General features: G+C 38.1%; 1 protein-coding gene across 1 annotated transcript in view; it reads right to left on the bottom strand.

Annotated features, from left to right (window-relative positions):
* Positions 1-20,237, bottom strand: part of LOC123531973 (uncharacterized) — a 33,510-nt gene that overhangs the window by 10,060 nt on the left and 3,213 nt on the right. Inside the window, exons 5-7 of the mRNA XM_045313301.2 lie at positions 18,696-18,853; positions 15,114-15,312; positions 6,736-6,965 (exon numbers count right to left, since the gene is read on the bottom strand). Of these exons, the coding sequence (XP_045169236.2) occupies positions 6,736-6,965; positions 15,114-15,312; positions 18,696-18,853 (587 nt within the window). The remainder of the gene's footprint in view (positions 1-6,735; positions 6,966-15,113; positions 15,313-18,695; positions 18,854-20,237) is intronic.

The raw sequence follows: 20,237 nt of genomic DNA on the forward strand, positions 1-20,237 counted from the left end.
ATCAAAATCATCCAAGATTTTATTAAGGGTAACATTCTGACCAAGTTTCATTAAGATTGGGCCCAAATTGTGACCTCTAAAGTGTTAACAAGCTTTTCCTTTGATTTGACCAGGTTGCCTAGTTTTTATCCCCAGATGACCCAATAACATACTCGTCCAAGATTTTATTGAGGGTAACATTCTGACCAAGTTTCATTAAGATTGGGCCAAAATTGTGACCTCTAGAGTGTTAGCAAGCTTTTCCTTTGATTTGACCTGGTGATCTAGTTTTTGACCCCTGATGACCCAATATCGAACTCGTCCAAGATTTTATTGAGGGTAACATTCTGACCAAGTTTCATTAAGTTTGGGCCAAAATTGTGACCTCTAGAGTGTTAACAGTCAAATTGTTGACGACGGACGACAGACACAGGGCGCTCACAAAAGCTCACCTTTGAGCTCAGGTGAGCTAAAAATGAATGAGATAGAAGTTAATGTGAAAAATGTAAATTTCGTCAATGGATTGATGGGGGTGGAGTTAAGTGAAGGGTATCAGGAAATCTAAGAAACAAAATTAAACATATATTAGAGGAGTGAAATGGGTGGGGGTATGGCTAAGACGTTGGAGGACACAAAGGATACTGGTACTTAGAAAAAGTACAACATACAGGTGTGCGTAATGTAAACAAGAGGGCCAAGATGGCCCTAGGTCGCTCACCTGAGAAACACACCATAACAGTGTAAACATGTTTGACCTAGTGATTTCATGGAAAACAAGGAGATGCGTTCAATAAACGCTTGATGCCCCCAGTGGCATCCTTGTCGATAGATTTTGCACCTAAGTCCTAAACGAGGTCAAGGTCAAGGTCAAACTGAGGTCAGGTGATGTTTGAAGATGAGGAATGGTTACAGTTTACATCTGTATTAGTATCAATTCATTCTTGTAAGGGGTATTGATGCTAGACAGAACGATCCCATTTGGTTAACCAAGAGATGGCGCATATAAAGCAACCTAAGTCCAAAATGAGGTCAAGGTCAAGGTCAAACTGAGGTCAGGTGATGTCTGAAGATGAGGAATGGTCACAGGTTACATCTGCATTAGTATCAAGTCATTCTAGTAAGGTGTACTGATGCTAGACGAAACGGTCCCATTTGGTTAACCTCGTACTGACGGACGGACAGGACAATCACTATATGCCTCCCGCATCAGTAAATGCTGGGGGCATCAAAATATTCTGACCAATTATCATTAAAATTGGAGCAAAAATCTTAATATAAACAAGTATTTTTTTTATTTGACCTAGTGACCTAGTTTTTGACCCCAGATTACCCATATTCGAAACTGACTTAGATTTCATCAAGGCTATCATTCTGACCAAATTTCATGAAGATCAATTGAAAAATACAGCCTCTATCGCATACACAAGGTTTTACTTTGATTTGACATAGTGACCTAGTTTTTGACCCCAGACTAACCATATTTGCACATGACCTAGATTTTATCAAGGCAACCATTCTGACTAAATTTTATGAAAATCCAGTGTAAAACACAGCCCCTATTGCATACACAAGGTTTTTCCTTGTTTTGAACTAGTGACCTAGTTTTGGAACCCAGATGACCCATATTCTAACTTGACCTAGATTTCATCAAGGCTATCATTCTGGCAAAATTTCATGAAGATCAGTTGAAAAATACAGCCTCTATCGCATACACAAGGTTTTTCTTTGATTTTACCTAGTGACCTATTTTTTGACCCAAGATGACCCATATTCAAATTCTATCTAGATTTCATCCAGGCAATCATTCTGACTTAATTTCAGGAAGATCAACTGAAAAATACATCCTCTATCGCATACACAAGGTTTTCCTTTGATTTGACCTAGTGACCTACTTTTTGACCCCAGATGACCCATATTTGCAACTGACCTATATTTCATCAATGCAATCATTCTAACCAAATTTCATGAAGATCAATTGAAAAATACAGCCTCTATCGCATACAGGAGGCTTTTCTTTGATTTGACCTAGTGACCTACTTTTTGATCCCAGATGACCCATTTTCAAACTCAGCCTAAATTTCATTTAGGTTACCATTCTGACTTAATTTCAGGAAGATCAGTTGAAAAATACAGCCTCTATCGCATACACAAGGTTTTCCTTTGATTTGACCTAGTGACCTAGTTTTTGAGCCCAGATGACCCATTTTCAAAATGGGCCTAAATTTCATCAATGTAATTGTTCTGACTAAAATTCATGAAGATCAGCTGAAAAATACAGCCTCTATTGCATACACAAGGTTTTTCTTTGATTTGACCTAGTGACCTAGTTTTTGACCCCAGATGACCCATTTTCGAACTCTGCCTAGATTTTATCAAGGTAATCATTCTGACCAGAATTTATGAAGATTAATTGAAAAATACAGCCTCTATCGCATACACAAGGTTTTTCTTTGATTTGACCTAGTGACCTAGTTTTTGACCCCAGATGACCAATTTTCGAACTCGGCCTAGATTTCATCAAGGTAATCATTCTGACCAAAATTCATGAAGATTAATTGAAAAATACAGCCTCTATCACATACACAAGATTTTTCCTTGATTTGACCTAGTGACCTAGTTTTTGACCCCAGATGACCCATTTTTGAACCCGGCCTAGATTTCCTCAAGGTTATCATTCTGACCAAATTTCATGAAGATCAGTTGAAAAATACAGACTCTATCGCATACACAAAGTTTTTCTTTTATTTGATCTAGTGACCTAGTTTTTGACCCAAGATGACCCATTTTCGAACTCGGCCTAGATTACATCAATGTAATCATTCTGTCCAAATTTCACGAAGATCAGTTGAAAAATACAGCCTCTATCGCATACACAAGCTAAATGTTGACAGACAGACGACAGACGCCGGACATCGAGTGATCACAAAAACTCACCTGAGCATTGCTTAGGTGAGCTAAACAAGAGGACCATGATGGTCCTGAATCGCTCACCTCTTCCCACATGATCCAGTTTTGAGTATGACGTCGTTTTTTCTATTATTTGACATAGTGACCTAGTTTTTGAGCTCATGTGACCCAGTTTTGAACTTGACCTAGATATTATCAAGATAAAAATTCTGACCAATTTTCATGAAGATCCATTGAAAAATATGGTCTCTAGAGAGATCACAAGGTTTTTCTATTATTTGACCTATTGACCTAGTTTTTTAAGGCATGTGACCCAGTTTCAAACTTGACCTAGATATCATCAAGGTGAACATTCTGAACAATTTTCATGAAGATCCATTCAAGGGTATGGCCTCTAGAGAGGTCACAAGGTTTTTCTATTTCAAGACCTACTGACCTAGTTTTTGATCACAGTTGACCCAGTTTCGAACTTGACCTATATATCATCAAGATAAACATTCAGACCAACTTTCATACAGATCCCATGAAAAAAATGGCCTCTAGAGAGGTCACAACGTTTTTTCATTATTTGACCTACTGAGCTACTTCTTGATGGCACGTGACCCACTTTCGAACTTGACCTAGATATCATCAAGATGAACATTCTGACCAATTTTTATAGAGATCTATTCACAAGTATGGCCTCTAGAGAGGTCACAAGGTTTTTCTATTTTTAGACCTATTGACCTAGTTTTTGACCGCACATGACCCTGTTTCGAACTTAGCCTAGATATCATCAAGATGAACATTCAGACCAACTTTCATGAAGATCCGTTGAAAAATATGGCCTTTAGAGAGGTCACAAGGTTTTTCTATTATTTGACCTACTGACCTAGTTTTTGATGGCACGTGACCCACTTTCAAACTTGACTAGATGTCATCAAGATGAACATTCAGACCAACTTTCATACAGATCCCATGAAAAATATGGCCTCTAGAGAGGTCACAAGGTTTTTCTATTATTTGACCTACTGACCTACTTTTTGATGGCATGTGACCCACTTTCGAACTTGACCTAGATATCATCAAGGTGAACATTCTGACCAATTTTCATGAAGATTTCATGAAATATATGGCCTCTAGAGAGGTCAAAAGGTTTTTCTATTTTTAGACCTACTAACCTAGTTTTTGACCGCAGTTGACCAAGTTTCGAACTTGACCTAGTTATCATCAAGATGAACATTCAGACCAACTTTCATACAGATCCAATGAAAAATTTGGCCTTTAGAGAGGTCACAAGGTTTTTCTATTATTTGACCTATTGACCTAGTTTTTGATGGCACGTGACCCAGTTTCGAACTTGACCTAGATATCATCAAGGTGAACGTTCTGACCAATTTTCATGAAGATCTTGTGAAATATATGGCCTCTAGAAAGGTCACAAGGTTTTTCTATTTTTAGACCTACTGACCTAGTTTTTGACCGCACGTGACCCAGTTTCGAACTTGACCTAGATATCATCAAGATGAACATTCAGAGCAACTTTCATACAGATCCCATGAAAAATATGGCCTTTAGAGAGGTCACAAGGTTTTTCTATTATTTGACCTACTGACCTAGTTTTTAATGGCACGTGACCCAGTTTCGAACTTGACCTAGATATCATCAAGGAGAACGTTCTGACCAACTTTCATGAAGATCTTGTGAAATATATGGCCTCTAGAGAGGTCACAAGGTTTTTCTATTTTTAGACCTACTGACCTAGCTTTTGAAAGCAAGTGACCCAGTTTCGAACTTGACCTAGATATCATCAAGGTGAACATTCCGACCAATTTTCATGAAGATCCATTGAAAATTATGGCCTCTAGAGAGGTCACAAGGTTTTTCTATTTTTAGACCTACTGACCTAGTTTTTGATGGCACGTGACCCAGTTTCGAACTTGACCTAGATATCATCAAGATGAACATTCAGACCAACTTTCATACAGATCCCATGAAAAATTTGGCCTTTAGAGAGGTCACAAGGTTTTTTATTATTTGACCTATTGACCTAGTTTTCGATGGCACGTGACCCAGTTTCGAACTTGACCTAGATATCATCAAGGTGAACGTTCTGACCAATTTTCATGAAGATCTTGTGAAATATATGGCCTCTAGAAAGGTCACAAGGTTTTTCTATTTTTAGACCTACTGACCTAGTTTTTGACCGCACGTGACCCAGTTTCGAACTTGACCTAGATATCATCAAGATGAACATTCAGAGCAACTTTCATACAGATCCCATGAAAAATATGGCCTTTAGAGAGGTCACAAGGTTTTTCTATTATTTGACCTACTGACCTAGTTTTTAATGGCACGTGACCCAGTTTCGAACTTGACCTAGATATCATCAAGGAGAACGTTCTGACCAACTTTCATGAAGATCTTGTGAAATATATGGCCTCTAGAGAGGTCACAAGGCTTTTCTATTTTTAGACGTACTGACCTAGTTTTTGAAAGCAAGTGACCCAGTTTCGAACTTGACCTAGATATCATCAAGGTGAACATTCCGACCAATTTTCATGAAGATCCATTGAAAATTATGGCCTCTAGAGAGGTCACAAGGTTTTTCTATTTTTAGACCTACTGACCTAGTTTTTGATGGCACGTGACCCAGTTTCGAACTTGACCTAGATATCATCAAGATGAACATTCTGACCAACTTTCATAAAGATCCCACGAAAAATGTGACCTCTAGAGAGGTCACAAGCAAAAGTTTACGGACGCACGCACGCACGGACACACGCACGGACTGACGGACGGACGCCGGACACTGCGCGATCACAAAAGCTCACCTTGTCACTTTGTGACAGGTGAGCTAAAAAATACATTTTCATGGGAGGTGGGGTATGAGAAACATTACAACATTAATGTTAGTATAAGAAGATAAAGAGAAACTGACAGAATTTTCAACAATGCTTACAAATTTGATCCCAGTGACCTTGTTTTGGGGTACATGATCCTACACCAAGACGTTTGTCCCTTCACAAGTTCAGTTCTTTTTATATGTAAAGTATGATAGATAAGGGACAGTAGTTAAGGAGCTTGCACTTTTACAATATCTGACCCTAGTGACCTTTATCTTTGAAGACCTTTACCCAAAACTACTAGATGTCTTCCCCTTACCAAGACCAACCCTTATGTGAAGTTTGATACTATTAGAAACTGTAATTAAGAAGATACACTGGAATTATAAAGCTTGCCATAAAACTTTAACCAATATAAAATTTTGAGCCGCGCCATGAGAAAACCAACATAGTGGCTTTGCGACCAGCATGGATCCAGACAAGCCTGCGCATCCGCACAGTCTGGTCAGGATCCATGCTGTTTGCTAACAGTTTCTCTAATTGCAATAGACTTTGAAAGCGAACAGCATGGATCCTGACCAGACTGCGCAGATGCGCAGGCTGGTCTGGATCCATGCTGGTCGCAAACCCACTATGTTGATTTTCTCATGGCATGGCTCAATTATTAATATCTCAGTGACCTTCACCTTTGGGATACCAGACTCTAAACTATCAAATGTCAACCTCTCACAACGACCAATCCTCATGTGAAGTTTGATGATAAAAGGGAAAGTAGATAAGAAGATACAGTGAAAGAAAGAAGTTTGTCATAAAACTTTAATCGGCAATGAGGATGCTGGTTCTGAGATCAGGGAGGGTACAAAATAATGCTTTGGACAGTCAAGCTAAAAATCATCTTCCTCTGCGGTATAAACTTCATATCTCAGCAGAGGAAATTTAATATTCTCACCTTAGAAACATAGTATTGTCCAGTCACACAAATTTAACACTGAATTATAATTAGTGTTAATTTACTCGACACTACCTGATAAATATTTTCCATAAGACATGGATCTGTCCTTGCTCTCTCAGCCGGAAGTCCAAGCTGATGTAGAATATTCAGAGGGTTCCTACAGTTGACACAGTCACACATTCCCTCTGTACATGTAGTTCCCTTCACACAACACTGACATGTCTCTGCTGAACAACCTCCGGTACAAGAACAACTCACAATCACAGATACTTCCTGATTCTCTTCTCTTTGATAGACTGGACCTTTAATATTATGGAATGACATTCAGTTCGTATTACTCAAACACTAAACTGGAACATCATTCTGATTCTGATATAAGCTTGAATCTACTATGAAATTATCTTGACATGCCACTGTATTTTACCAATTGTGATATCTAATTCTGGGAGAAATACCTTCAAACTGTGCGTATATGTCTGCCAATCTTGCTAATACATGTGGGGTTCAAACTATTCTTAAGAGGAAACAATTTCAGTTAACTGGTGCAATAAATGCGGAGTAAATAAACTGTAATAAATACATTTTCTTTAATTAACCCTTACCCTGCTAAATTTACATAATGAACTTGTCCATCTTTCAATTTGGACAGTACTATTAACCGTTAAAAGGGGTGCTTACCAAAAAGACACTGACTGAATGACGAACAGTGTAGATCATGATCAGACTGCATGGATGTGCAGGCTGATCATGATCTGCACTGGTCGCAAAGGCAGAATTAATCCTGCCCAGCATGACAAAGGTTAAGTTCAACATAAACCAAGCCTAAAAACATGGTAGGCTGAGAGAAATATTTATATAATGACCTGATCCTTGATTCAAGTTTTTGCTTATCCTGATAGTCAGTTTTAGTACACAACTTTCATTCAATTAAATCATAGCAATTTTCACAAATACAATCTGTCTGGGTTAAATGTATTCATTGGATAGTTTACAAGAAGGCTTTAAGTCCATACAGTTCAAATAAATAGATAATACCTTTTCTTGGATTTTCCCATCTGCCATCTTGTCAATGACAGTTCAGGGAAATCGTAAGTCAGCTTGTAAGCATGACAAAGTTATACCAGATCAAGCAGGCAATATTAATTTTACAACATTAAATTTGTTAAAAAAAACTCACATGTGTTAATAGAATAAAAATAGAATAAGACTACCCTTCTGACTGATATAAAGAAGAGATTATTTGGTTCTGAAATGTTTGGTCTTAATATCGAGGAAGGTCTTAATAACGAGGGGCCCTATGTGGTTCTGGGACGATCTGTGTATGAAAAGAATTGGAACCACTGCCTTACCCTTGAATGATCGTAAGAGGCGACTAATAGGGTCTTAACACTTGGTTTTGCAGTAACTCTGTGATTCCAGCAGGTATGCAAATTTTGATTCCATACCTCATGTTTTATTTCGTTGTAAATGAGATGTGGAACCAAAATTTGTAGTCCTGTTTGGCGCCATATAACCTATACTGTGTTGGTGCACCATAAAACCCAAATAAACTAGAGCTATCACTAAAGGTGATGAATGTACCCCCCTCATGCACTGACACAGGTACATTGCAATTTGTCGCACACAAGATTGCATAATTATGTGGACTGTATGTATATAGACTGTATGTATACAGTATAGTAACAAAAAACAAAGTCCCATAACTATGCAGAATATTTATCTAAAAGAATGTAACATGCACCATGCACAACTAGGGTTGGTACTGATCACTTGTGTGAAGTTTCATTAAATTGTGTGCAAGGGTTTGTAGATTAGGCATGCACAAGATTGCATATGCAGACTGTATGTACATAGTATGTTAACAAGAAACAAAGTCCCATAACTCTGCAATTTTTGTCGCTGAAAGAACCTAACATGCCCCATGCACAACTTCTGTTGTTGCTGATCACTTGTGTGAAGTTTCATTAAATTGTGTCAAGGGGATGAGGAGAGATGGTGCGCACAAGTTTGTGTCTATGTATATAGTATAGTAACAACAAGAGGACCATGATGGTCCTGAATCGCTCACCTCTTCCCACATCACCCAGTTTTGAGTATGACGTCGTTTTTTCTATTATTTGACATAGTGACCTAGTTTTTGAGCTCATGTGACCCAGTTTTGAACTTGACCTAGATATTATCAAGATAAAAATTCTGACCAATTTTCATGAAGATCCATTGAAAAATATGGTCTCTAGAGAGGTCACAAGGTTTTTCTATTATTTGACCTATTGACCTAGTTTTCAAGGAACATGACACTGTTTTGAATTTTACCTAGATATCATCAAGGTGAACTTTCCCACTAATTTTCATGAAGATCTCATGAAAAATATGGCCTCTAGAGAGGTCACAAGGTTTTTCTATTTTTATACCTACTGGCCTAGTTTTTGACCGCACGTGACCCAGTTTCGAAACTGACCTAGATATCATCAAGGTGAACATTCAGATCAATTTTCATGAAGATCCATTGAAAAATATGGCCTTTAGAGAGGTCAAAAGATTTTTAATAATTTAAGACCTACTGACCTAGTTTTTGACAGCAGTTGATCCAGTTTCAAACTTGACATAGATATTATCAAGATGAACATTCAGACCAACTTTCATACAGATCCCATGAAAAGTACGGCCTCTAGAGAGATCACAAGGTTTTTTTATTATTTGACCTACTGACCTAGTTTTTTAAGGCACGTGACCCAGTTTCAAACTTGATGTAGATATCATCAACGTGAACATTCTGACCAATTTTTATGGAGATCCATTCACAAGTATGGCTTCTAGAGAGGTCACAAGGTTTTTCTATTTTAAGACCTACTGACCTAGTTTTTGACTGCACATGACCCTGTTTCGAATCTGACCTAGATATCATCAAGATGAACATTCAGACCAATTTTCATACAGATCCCATGAAAAATATGACCTTTAGAGAGGTCACAAGGTTTTTCTATTATTTGACCTACTGACCTAGTTTTTGATGGCACATGACCCACTTTGGAACTTGACCTAGATATCATCAAGATGAACATTCAGACCAACTTTCATACAGATCCCATGAAATATATGGCCTCTAGAGAGGTCACAAGGTTTTTCTATTATTTGACCTACTGACCTACTTTTTGATGGCACTTGACCCACTTTCGAACTTGACCTAGATATCATCAAGGTGAACATTCTGACCAATTTTCATGAAGATCTCATGAAATATATGGCCTCTAGAGGTCACAAGGTTTTTCTATTTTTAGACCTACTGACCTAGTTTTTGACTGCAGGTGACCCAGTTTCGAACCTGACCTAGATATCATCAAGATGAACATTCAGACCAACTTTCATACAGATCCCATGAACAATATGGCCTCTAGAGAGGTCACAAGGTTTTTCTATTATTTGACCTACTGACCTAGTTTTTGAAGGCACGTGACCCAGTTTCGAACTTGACCTAGATATCATCAAGGTGAATATTCTGACCAATTTTCATGAAGATCTTGTGAAATATATGGCCTCTAGAGAGGTCACAAGGTTTTTCTATTTTTAGACCTACTGACCTAGTTTTTGACGGCACGTGACCCAGTTTCGAATTTGACCTAGATATCATCAAGATGAACATTCTGACCAACTTTCATAAAGATCCCATGAAAAATGTGACCTCTAGAGTGGTCGCAAGCAAAAGTTTACGAACGCACGCACGGACGACGGACACCGCGCGATCACAAAAGCTCACCTTGTCACTTTGTGACAGGTGAGCTAAAAAAAACAAAGTCCCATAACTCTGCAAATTTTTTTTCTGAAAGAACCTAAAATGCCCCATGCACAACTATTGTTGTTACTGATCACTTGTGTGAAATTTCATTAAATTGTGTCAAGGGGATGAGGAGAGATGGTGCGCACAAGATTGTGTCTATGTATATAGTATAGTAACAAAAAAACAAGAGGACCATGATGGTCCTGAATCGCTCACCTCTTCCCACATCACCCAGTTTTGAGTATGACGTTGTTTTTTCTATTTTTTTGACATAGTGACCTAGTTTTTGAGCTCATGTGACCCAGTTTTGAACTTGACCTAGATATTATCAAGATAAAAATTCTGACCAATTTTCATGAAGATCCATTGAAAAATATGGTCTCTAGAGAGGTCACAAGGTTTTTCTATTATTTGACCTATTGACCTAGTTTTCGAAGGTACGTGACCCTGTTTTGAACTTTATCTAGATATCATCAAGGTGAACATTCTCACTAATTTTCATGAAGATCTCATGAAAAATATGGCCTCTAGAGAGGTCACAAGGTTTTTCTATTTTTATAACTACTGGCCTAGTTTTTGACCGCACGTGACCCAGTTTCGAAACTGACCTAGATATCATCAAGGTGAACATTCAGATCAATTTTCATGAAGATCCATTGAAAAATATGGTCTCTAGAGAGGTCAAAAGATTTTAATAATTTTAGACCTACTGACCTAGTTTTTTACCGCAGTTGACCCAGTTTCAAACTTGACCTAGATATTATCAAGATGAACATTCAGACCAACTTTCATACAGATCCCATGAAAAGTATGGCCTCTGGAGAGGTCACAAGGTTTTTTTATTATTTGACCTACTGACCTAGTTTTTTAAGGCACGTGACCCAGTTTCAAACCTGACCTAGATATCATCAAGGTGAACATTCTGACCAATTCTCATGAAGATCCATTCAAGGGTATGGCCTCTAGAGAGGTCACAAGGTTTTTCTATTTCAAGACCTACTGACCTAGTTTTTGATCGCAGCTGACCCAGTTCAAACTTGACCTATATATCATCAAAATAAACATTCAGACCAACTTTCATACAGATCCCATGAAAAATATGGCCACTAGAGAGGTCACAACGTTTTTTCATTATTTGACCTACTGACCTACTTTTTGATGGCACGTGACCCACTTTCGAACTTGACCTAGATATCATCAAGATGAACATTCTGACCAATTTTTATGAAGATCCATTCACAAGTATGGCCTCTAGAGAGGTCACAAGGTTTTTCTATTTTTAAACCTACTGACCTAGTTTTTGACCGCACATGACCCAGTTTCGAACTTGACCTAGATATCATCAAGATGAACATTCAGACCAACTTTCATACAGATCCCATGAAAAATATGGCCTCTAGAGAGGTCACAAGGTTTTTCTATTATTTGACCTACTGACCTAGTTTTTGATGGCACGTGACCCACTTTCGAACTTGACCTAGATGTCATCAAGATGAACATTCAGACCAACTTTCATACAGATCCCATGAAAAAATGGCCTCTAGAGAGGTCACAACGTTTTTTCATTATTTGCCCTACTGACCTACTTTTTGACGGCACTTGACCCACTTTCGAACTTGACGTAGATATCATCAAAATGAACATTCTGACCAATTTTTATGAAGATCCATTCACAAGTATGGCCTCTAGAGAGGTCACAAGGTTTTTCTATTTTTAAACCTACTGACCTAGTTTTTGACCGCAGGTGACCCAGTTTCGAACTTGACCTAGATATCATCAAGATGAACATTCAGACCAACTTTCATACAGATCCCATGAACAATATGGCCTCTAGAGAGGTCACAAGGTTTTTCTATTATTTGACCTACTGACCTAGTTTTTAAAGGCACGTGACCCACTTTCGAACTTGACCTAGATATCATCAAGATGAACGTTCAGACCAACTTTCACACACATCCCATGAAAAATATGGCCTCTAGAGAGGTCACAAGGTTTTTCTATTATTTGACCTACTGACCTAGATTTTGATGGCATGTGACCCACTTGCAAACTTGACCTAGATATCATCAAGGTGAACATTCTGACCAATTTACATGAAGATCTCATGAAATAAATGGCCTCTAGAGAGGTCACAACGTTTTTCTATTTTTAGACCTACTGACCTAGTTTTTCAACGCATGTGACCCAGTTTCGAACTTGACCTAGATATCATGAAGATGAACATTCAGACCAACTTTCATACAGATCCCATGAAAACTAGAAAATGCTTTTGTAAAAAAGCGCATGTCTCCCCCAATGCAAAGTCCTATAGGCAAGAAGTCAATAGGGGTCAGGAGCGAAAGTCAAAGAGACACTGATGGTTGGCTGCAATAGGGATCATCTACTTGGCATGTCCAGTCATCCCGCTAAATTTCAACACTCTTGGCCTAGTGGTTCTCAAGTCACTGTCCAGGCTCCTGTGACCTTGATCTTTGATCAAGTGACCTCAAAATAAATAGGGGTCATCTACTCTGCATGTCCAATCATCCTATTAAGTTTCAACAGTGTAGGTCAAGTGGTTCTCAAGTTATTTCCAAAAAATGATTTTACATGAACAGGTCACTGTGACCTTGACCTTTAATGGAGTGACCCCAAAATCAATAGGGGTCATCTACTCTGCATGTTCAATCATCCTATGAAGTTTCAACATTCTGGGTCAAGTGGTTCTCAAGTTATTCATCGGAACTGGTTATCAATGTTCAGGCCCCTGTGACCTTGACCTTTAACAGAGTGACCCCAAAAACAATAGGGGTCATTTACTCTGCATGAACAATCATCCTATGAAGTTTCAACATTCTGGGTCGAGAGGTTCTCAAGTTATTGATTGGAAATGGTTTTCCATGTTCAGGCCCCTGTGGCCTTGACCTTTGATGGAGTGACCCTAAAATCGTTAGGGGTCATCTACTCTGCATGACCAATCATCCTATGAAGTTTCATTATTCTGAGTCCAGTGGTTCTCAAGTTACTGACCGGAAATGGTTTTCAATGTTCGGGCCCCTGTGACCTTGACCTTTCACAGAGTGAACCCAAAATCGTTAGGGGTCATCTACTCTGCATGACCAATCATCCTATTAAGTTTCAACATTCTGGGTCAAGTGGTTCTCAAGTTACTGACCGGAAATGGTTTTCAATGTTCAGGCCCCTGTGACCTTGACCTTTAATGGAGTGACCCCAAAATCGATAGGGGTCATCTAATTTGCATGTACAATCATCCTATGAAGTTTCAACATTCTGGGTCAAGTGGTTCCCTAGTTATTGATCGGAAATGGTTTTCAATGTTCAGGCCCCTGTGACCTTGACCTTTGACAGAGTGACCCCAAAATCAATAGGGGTCATCTACTCTTCATGATCAATCATCCTATGAAGTTTCAACATTCTGGGTCAAGTGGTTCTCTAGTTATTGATCGGAAATGGTTTTCAATGTTCAGGCCCCTGTGACCTTGACCTTTGACGGAGTGACTCCAAAAACAATAGGGGTCGTCTACTCCAGCAGCCCTACAACCCTATGAAGTTTGAAGGTTCTAGGTCAAATGGTTCTCCAGTTATTGCTCGGAAATGAAGTGTGACGTACGGACGGACAGACGGACAGGGCAAAAACAATATGTCTCCTGGGGGAGACATAAATATAGCCTCTAGAGAGGTCACAAGGTTTTTCTATTATTTGACCTACTGACCTCGTTTTTGAAGGCACGTGACCCAGTTTCGAACTTGACCTAGATATCATCAAGGTGAACGTTCTGACCAATTTTCATGAAAATCTTTTGAAATATATGGCCTCTAGAGAGGTCACTAGGTTTTTCTATTTTTAGACCTACTGACCTAGTTTTTGAAGGCACGTGACCCAGTTTTGAACCTGACCTAGATATCATCAAGGTGAACATTCTGACCAATTTTCATGAAGATCTTGTGAAATATATGGCCTCTAGAGAGGTCACAAGGTTTTTCTATTTTTATACCTACTGACCTAGTTTTTGAAGGCACGTGACCCAGTTTCGAACTTGATCTAGATATCATCAAGATGAACATTCTGACCAACTTTCATAAAGATCCCACAAAAAAAGTGACCTCTAGAGTGGTCACAAGCAAAAGTTTGCGGACGGACGAACGAATGCACGGACGGACGCACGGACGACGGACGCTGCGTGATCACAAAAGCTCACCTTGTCACTATGTGACAGGTGAGCTAACAAAGTCCCATAACTCTGCAAATTTTTTTTCTAAAAGAACCTAACATGCCCCATACACAACTACTGTTGGTACTGATCACTTGTGTGAAGTTTCATTACATTCTGTCAAGGGGATAAGGAGAGATGGTGCACTCAAGATTGCGTCTATGTATATAGTATAGTAACAAAAAAACAAAGTCCCATAACTCTGCAAATTTTTTTTCTAAAAGAACCTAACATGCCCCATGCACAACTACTATTGGTACTGATCACTTGTGTGAAGTTTCATTAAATTCTGTCAAGGGGATAAGGAGAGATGGTGCGCACAAGATTGCGTCTACGGACAGACAACCTGAAACCAGTATACCTCCCTTACAACTTTGTTGCTGAAGGGGGGGGGGGGGGTACAATAAAATAAATAAATAATAAGGAGGGAGGTCTTAATAGCTTTACTTTACTGTATTTATTACCTGGAGTATTATTATTTATATCCTCAGTAGGCAAACATATACTGGGATCAAGCAAGTGACTTGAAGGCTGTTTATTTCCTGAGTTTAGAGATTTACCCATGTCTTCGATCAACGGCAGACGAAGCATCATTCCGAACCTACTATCAAACTCTCTGAGTTCTGCCTTGATACGATCTGCATATTTGTTCTTGAACTGGATCTGTAACCAGATGAAAAAGAATACTACTATAACGATACCACTTACAGTATAACTTGTAGCAAGAGACCAATGGAGGGAAGGGCAAAAGTTTGTGTGTTAACTAAAATTAACAGGTGTATGTGAAAGAAGTCCAAGTGCTTCTTAATTTTTTATGCACTAATATCTCTTTTGCATTCACCCCTCACAATGGTCTCTTAATAAAACATTAATTGAAACTGAAAAAGTCTCCTGTGCAAGCTGTCTCTGTAGAGTCGTGGTCTGTCCAACAAGATGACAGTGCCTTGTTTTCAGCCTTTTATCAATTTTCTTTGGTTTTCTGCCTCATATCAAAAACTTTTTAACCTTCTAGACAATTTTTCTTATCCACAAAAAGCTACTTTTGTTACTGAAATTATTTAGGAAACAGTAAATATGAAGTTAAATTCCGCAGTAATTTGCTAGCTAGATTTATGTTCTCAGTAGGTAAATGCATCCTGGGATACTGCAAGTGTCTAGGCCTTCCGAAAGCCAGCATGACTGCTATCTCTCAAATAAAAAGTTGTGAGGCAATTCATTTCAAATCAACTGATTTAATCATTTGGCAATGCAATGCAGAACTTGTTTTGAAGCCAGGCAAAGATAATTTATCTGTAACTGTTTCATTTTTGAAGCATATTAATATGTAGACATAATGCAAACCGATGCAAACACAATTTCAGTGTTTTATGATAAAAGGATCAATCAGATGTAATCAAACAACATGTGTGACACTTTTGAACATCAGTTTACCAACTAGTATTTATAGTAACTATACATTTTGTATCAAAACGTTTGTTTTGCAAGAAGTCCAAATATGATTTATGCACAAAAATTAGCATTTGATTTTCAAATATTCCTTTATGATATCATAACATGTGCAATTCTTCTTTCCTTCACAACCATTAATTATAAACTGATATGAAATATAACTAGGTGTTTTTGTCACAAAAACATACGTCTCCCCCCATGTATACCTTTAGCTCTGGCGGCCATTTTATGCAACCAAGCAGAACGTGTCAGCAATATGCACAACTAGGCTTGGTACTGATCATTCCTGTGAAGTTTCATCGAAATCTGTCCAGCAGTTTAACATGAAATCCAAAGAAGATTTTTCTATTTTTAGCTCTTGTGGCCATTTTGTGCAGCAAAGTGGAACGTGTCAGCAATAGTGTAGTGCGCCGGTAAATCAAACCTACTTTCATTTTCACAATACATGTGCTCTTCAGTGTTTTACAATACATATGCGATATTTTAGTGTCAAATATTTAGTAACTCATCGGCTTAAGTATTTTTCAATACATGTAAATGATTCACTTACTGACTACAAAATCCATACTTTAAGCCTTAATTATCTATTTTTCCATGTTAAAACACTTCAGTTTATTGCACGTCATACACGTGCAGGTAGTTATTATTTACATCATCAAGTTTCTTAGATCTAGTACATTTTTCTAGTAGGGGGTTCGTGTCTATAGTGTTTGATGAAAACTTTTATTATTTATTCGTATATTTTAGCGCACATTCAACTACGACTCCTTATACTGTACTATATTGATATGATGATTGTTCGCAGAACTGCTATTAAGCCGTGCACATGTACGTCTTTTCTATTGCTGTTTGAGGTCTTGGAACTGTTTGAAATACTTTTGCGCCCCTTTATTAGATTTTCTTGAACTATCTCAAACACTGTTGATTTGTTTGAAGTACCCGTATATAAGGCGGTGTTTACTGTTTGACGGCACTCCACAGCCAGTAAAATCTTGGGCATAGCTTTCTGTAGAAATTCATTTCAGCACTATAAATCCATTATAAAATACCTTAGTACTTATTTGGTAATAATACGTTATATTTAACATAATTATTTTAAAGCATTAATAGAAAAACTTTGCTAATTCTTAAGGTTTAGCTTTCTGAATCTCGTTTAATAATTTTTCGGAAACTTTCTGCAGTTGTCTTAATTTTATCGTAGATAAAAATACGACTGATTTCGTGTGATTCTTAATTCTTGTATTTAGTAACTTATAATAGTAAGCCACCAACATCTCACTTGATATCTGAATGATGCCATTGCAATGCTTTGAATAGTTGTTTGTTGCCGACATTGTTAAACTTCGGTATTTTACTAAATCTAGTCAAGTATCTTACCATTAATAAATTTCATAAACCGTTAAAGCTCTTACTTATTTTCTTGAGTTTAGCTCTTATATTTATTTCGTCCATTGCTGCAGAGTCATTTGTGGTGTTCTGTGTCCGTCTGTGAGTCTGTTTTTCATTTGACTCTCTGTCAAAGTTTTAGCCAGTTTTAGCGTTGTCCGTCTGTCTGACTGTCCGATGTTCCGACAGTAAATCTGCCTGACTGTCTGATCTAGTAGAATTACACATCCGTCATTGCGAGTGTTACCAGCTCGCAACAATATGCACAACTAGGCTTGGTACTAAACACTCCTGTGAAGCTTCATCGAAAATCCAGCCAGCAATTTGACCAGTGAGAGCCGGACAAGATTTGTCTATCTTTACATCTGGCGGCCACTTTGTGCAGCGAAGTGGAACATGTCGGCAATATGCACACAACTAGGGCTGGAATTGGTCACTCCTATGAAGTTTCTTCGAAAACCAGCCAGCAGTTTGACCTGTGAAATCCGGACAATATTTTTCTATTTTTAGCTCTGGCAGCCATTTTGTGCAGCAAAGCAATGTATTGGCGATATGCAAAACAAGGCTTGGTACTGATCACTCCTGTGAAGTTTCGTTGAAATCCAGCCAGCAGTTTGACCTGTGAAAGTTGGACAAGCTTTTTCTATCTTTAGCAGCTATTTTGTGCAGCGAAGTGATATTCATAACTAGGGTTGGTACTGACCACTCCTTTGAAGTTTTGTCGAAATCCAGCCAGCAGTTTGACCTGTGGAAACCCAACAAGATTTTTCTACTTTGAGCCTTTGCGGCTATTTTGTGCAGCGAAGCGAAACATGCCAGCAATACGCACAACTAAGCTTGGTACTGATCAATCCTGTGAAGTTTCGTCAAAATCCAGCCAGTAGTTTGACCTATGAAAGCTGGACAAGCTTAATGCAAACGGATGGATGGACGGCAGCGAAGGCAAAAGCTATATGTCTCCCCAACCTATTGGGAAGACATAATTCTTATACTCTTATTGTAATATATATTAACTGTTCACAAGAAAAGATGCCAAAATATCACAATAAATACACCTTGATTTCCATTTTTGTATATGTTAAAATGCTAGTTTTGTGTTCTCATATTCTGTGTAGTCATAAATTTTGGCACAACCAAGCCCAAAAAATGCAAGAATGTTAGTACTCTCTAACATATGTCTTCATTAAGTATGATGAACTGGAGAGTCTTACGTAGTGATATGGTGAACTTGACAATTGTCCATCTGTAATATCCATCCTCAACTTTCTGTTGTAAACTACAGCATTGTTACATTTGTGCCCCATGTTCTTCTCTGGTCCTTTTTTCCCAAGAAAAATCTTTGGGGCATCTTTCACCTCTACTCTCATATCTGAAACAACACCCAGTTAAAAGAAACAGTGCTTCTCATTTGTCAAATCATTTTTTGTTCACTCTCGATATATTAATCACTTTAAAATGTCACAAACTCTAAACTTGTAAACCTCCAGTAGATGTATTCATTCTAAAGCATATGCAGGAATGTGCTATCAAATACAACAAGAGCACCGCCTTGCGGGTGCTGACGCTCATCTGATTTTTTTTTTGTGTAATAGAAATATTGTCTTACCCATGATTTTCTAAGTCTAAAAAGGGCCATCATTCTTGCAAAAAGCAGGATAGAGTTATGTTTCTTGATGTTCAGTGTCCACTTATGATGGTGAAAAACTGTTGCAAGTTTTAAAGCAATAGCTTTGATAGTTTATGAGAAAAGTTGACTTAAACATAATACTCAACCAAGAAAATGATTTTCTAAGTCCAAAAGGGGCAATAATTATTGCAAAAAGCAGGATGGAGTTATGTTGCTTGCTGTACAGGGTCAGCTTATGATGGTGAACAAGTGTTGAAAGTTTCAAAGCAATAGCTTTGATAGTTTAAGAGAAAAAGTTGACCTAAACATAAAACTTAACCAAGAAATCTGACATTTTCTAAGTCCAAAAAGGGCCATAAATCTTGCAAAAGCAGGATGGAGTTATGTCTCTTGCTGTACAGGGTCAACTTATGATGGTGAACAAGTGTTGCAAGTTTTAAAGCAATAGCTTTGACAGTTTAGGAGAAAAGCTGACCTAAACATAAAACTTAACCAAGAAAACTGATTTTCTAAGTCCAAAAGGGGCAATAATTCTTGCAAAAAGCAAGATGGAGTTATGTTTCTTAATGTACAGGGTCTGCTTATGATGGTGAACAAGTATTCCAAGTTTCAAATCAATAGCTTTGATAGTTTAGGAGAAAAGTTGACCTAAACATAAAACTTAACCAAGAAATCTGATATTTTCTAAGTACAAAAGGGGCCATAAATCTTGCAAAAATCAAGATGGAGTTATGTTTCTTGCTATACAGGGTCAGCTTATGATGGTGAACAAGTATTCCAAGTTTCAAAGCAATAGCTTTGATAGTTTAGGAGAAAAGCTGACCTAAACATAAAACTTAACCAGGCAACGCCGACGCAGACGCCGACGCCGACGCCGACGCCGACGCCGACGCCGACAACCGCTCAAGTGATGACAATAACTCATCATTTTTTTTCAAAAAATCAGATGAGCTAAAAATGAAATCTTTATAGACACATTTTAAGTTACTTTAGCCTTGTCTGATTTGGTATAACAATACTTCATTTAGCTAAAGGCAGCCAGTTTACCTAAACACCATTCCTAGATTCTGTAATAGTACTAACATGTTTTAGGTAACAGTAGCCAGTTTACCTGAACACTGTTTCT

The sequence above is a fragment of the Mercenaria mercenaria genome, chromosome 1, assembly GCF_021730395.1.
Source record: "Mercenaria mercenaria strain notata chromosome 1, MADL_Memer_1, whole genome shotgun sequence".
Taxonomy (NCBI): domain Eukaryota; kingdom Metazoa; phylum Mollusca; class Bivalvia; order Venerida; family Veneridae; genus Mercenaria; species Mercenaria mercenaria.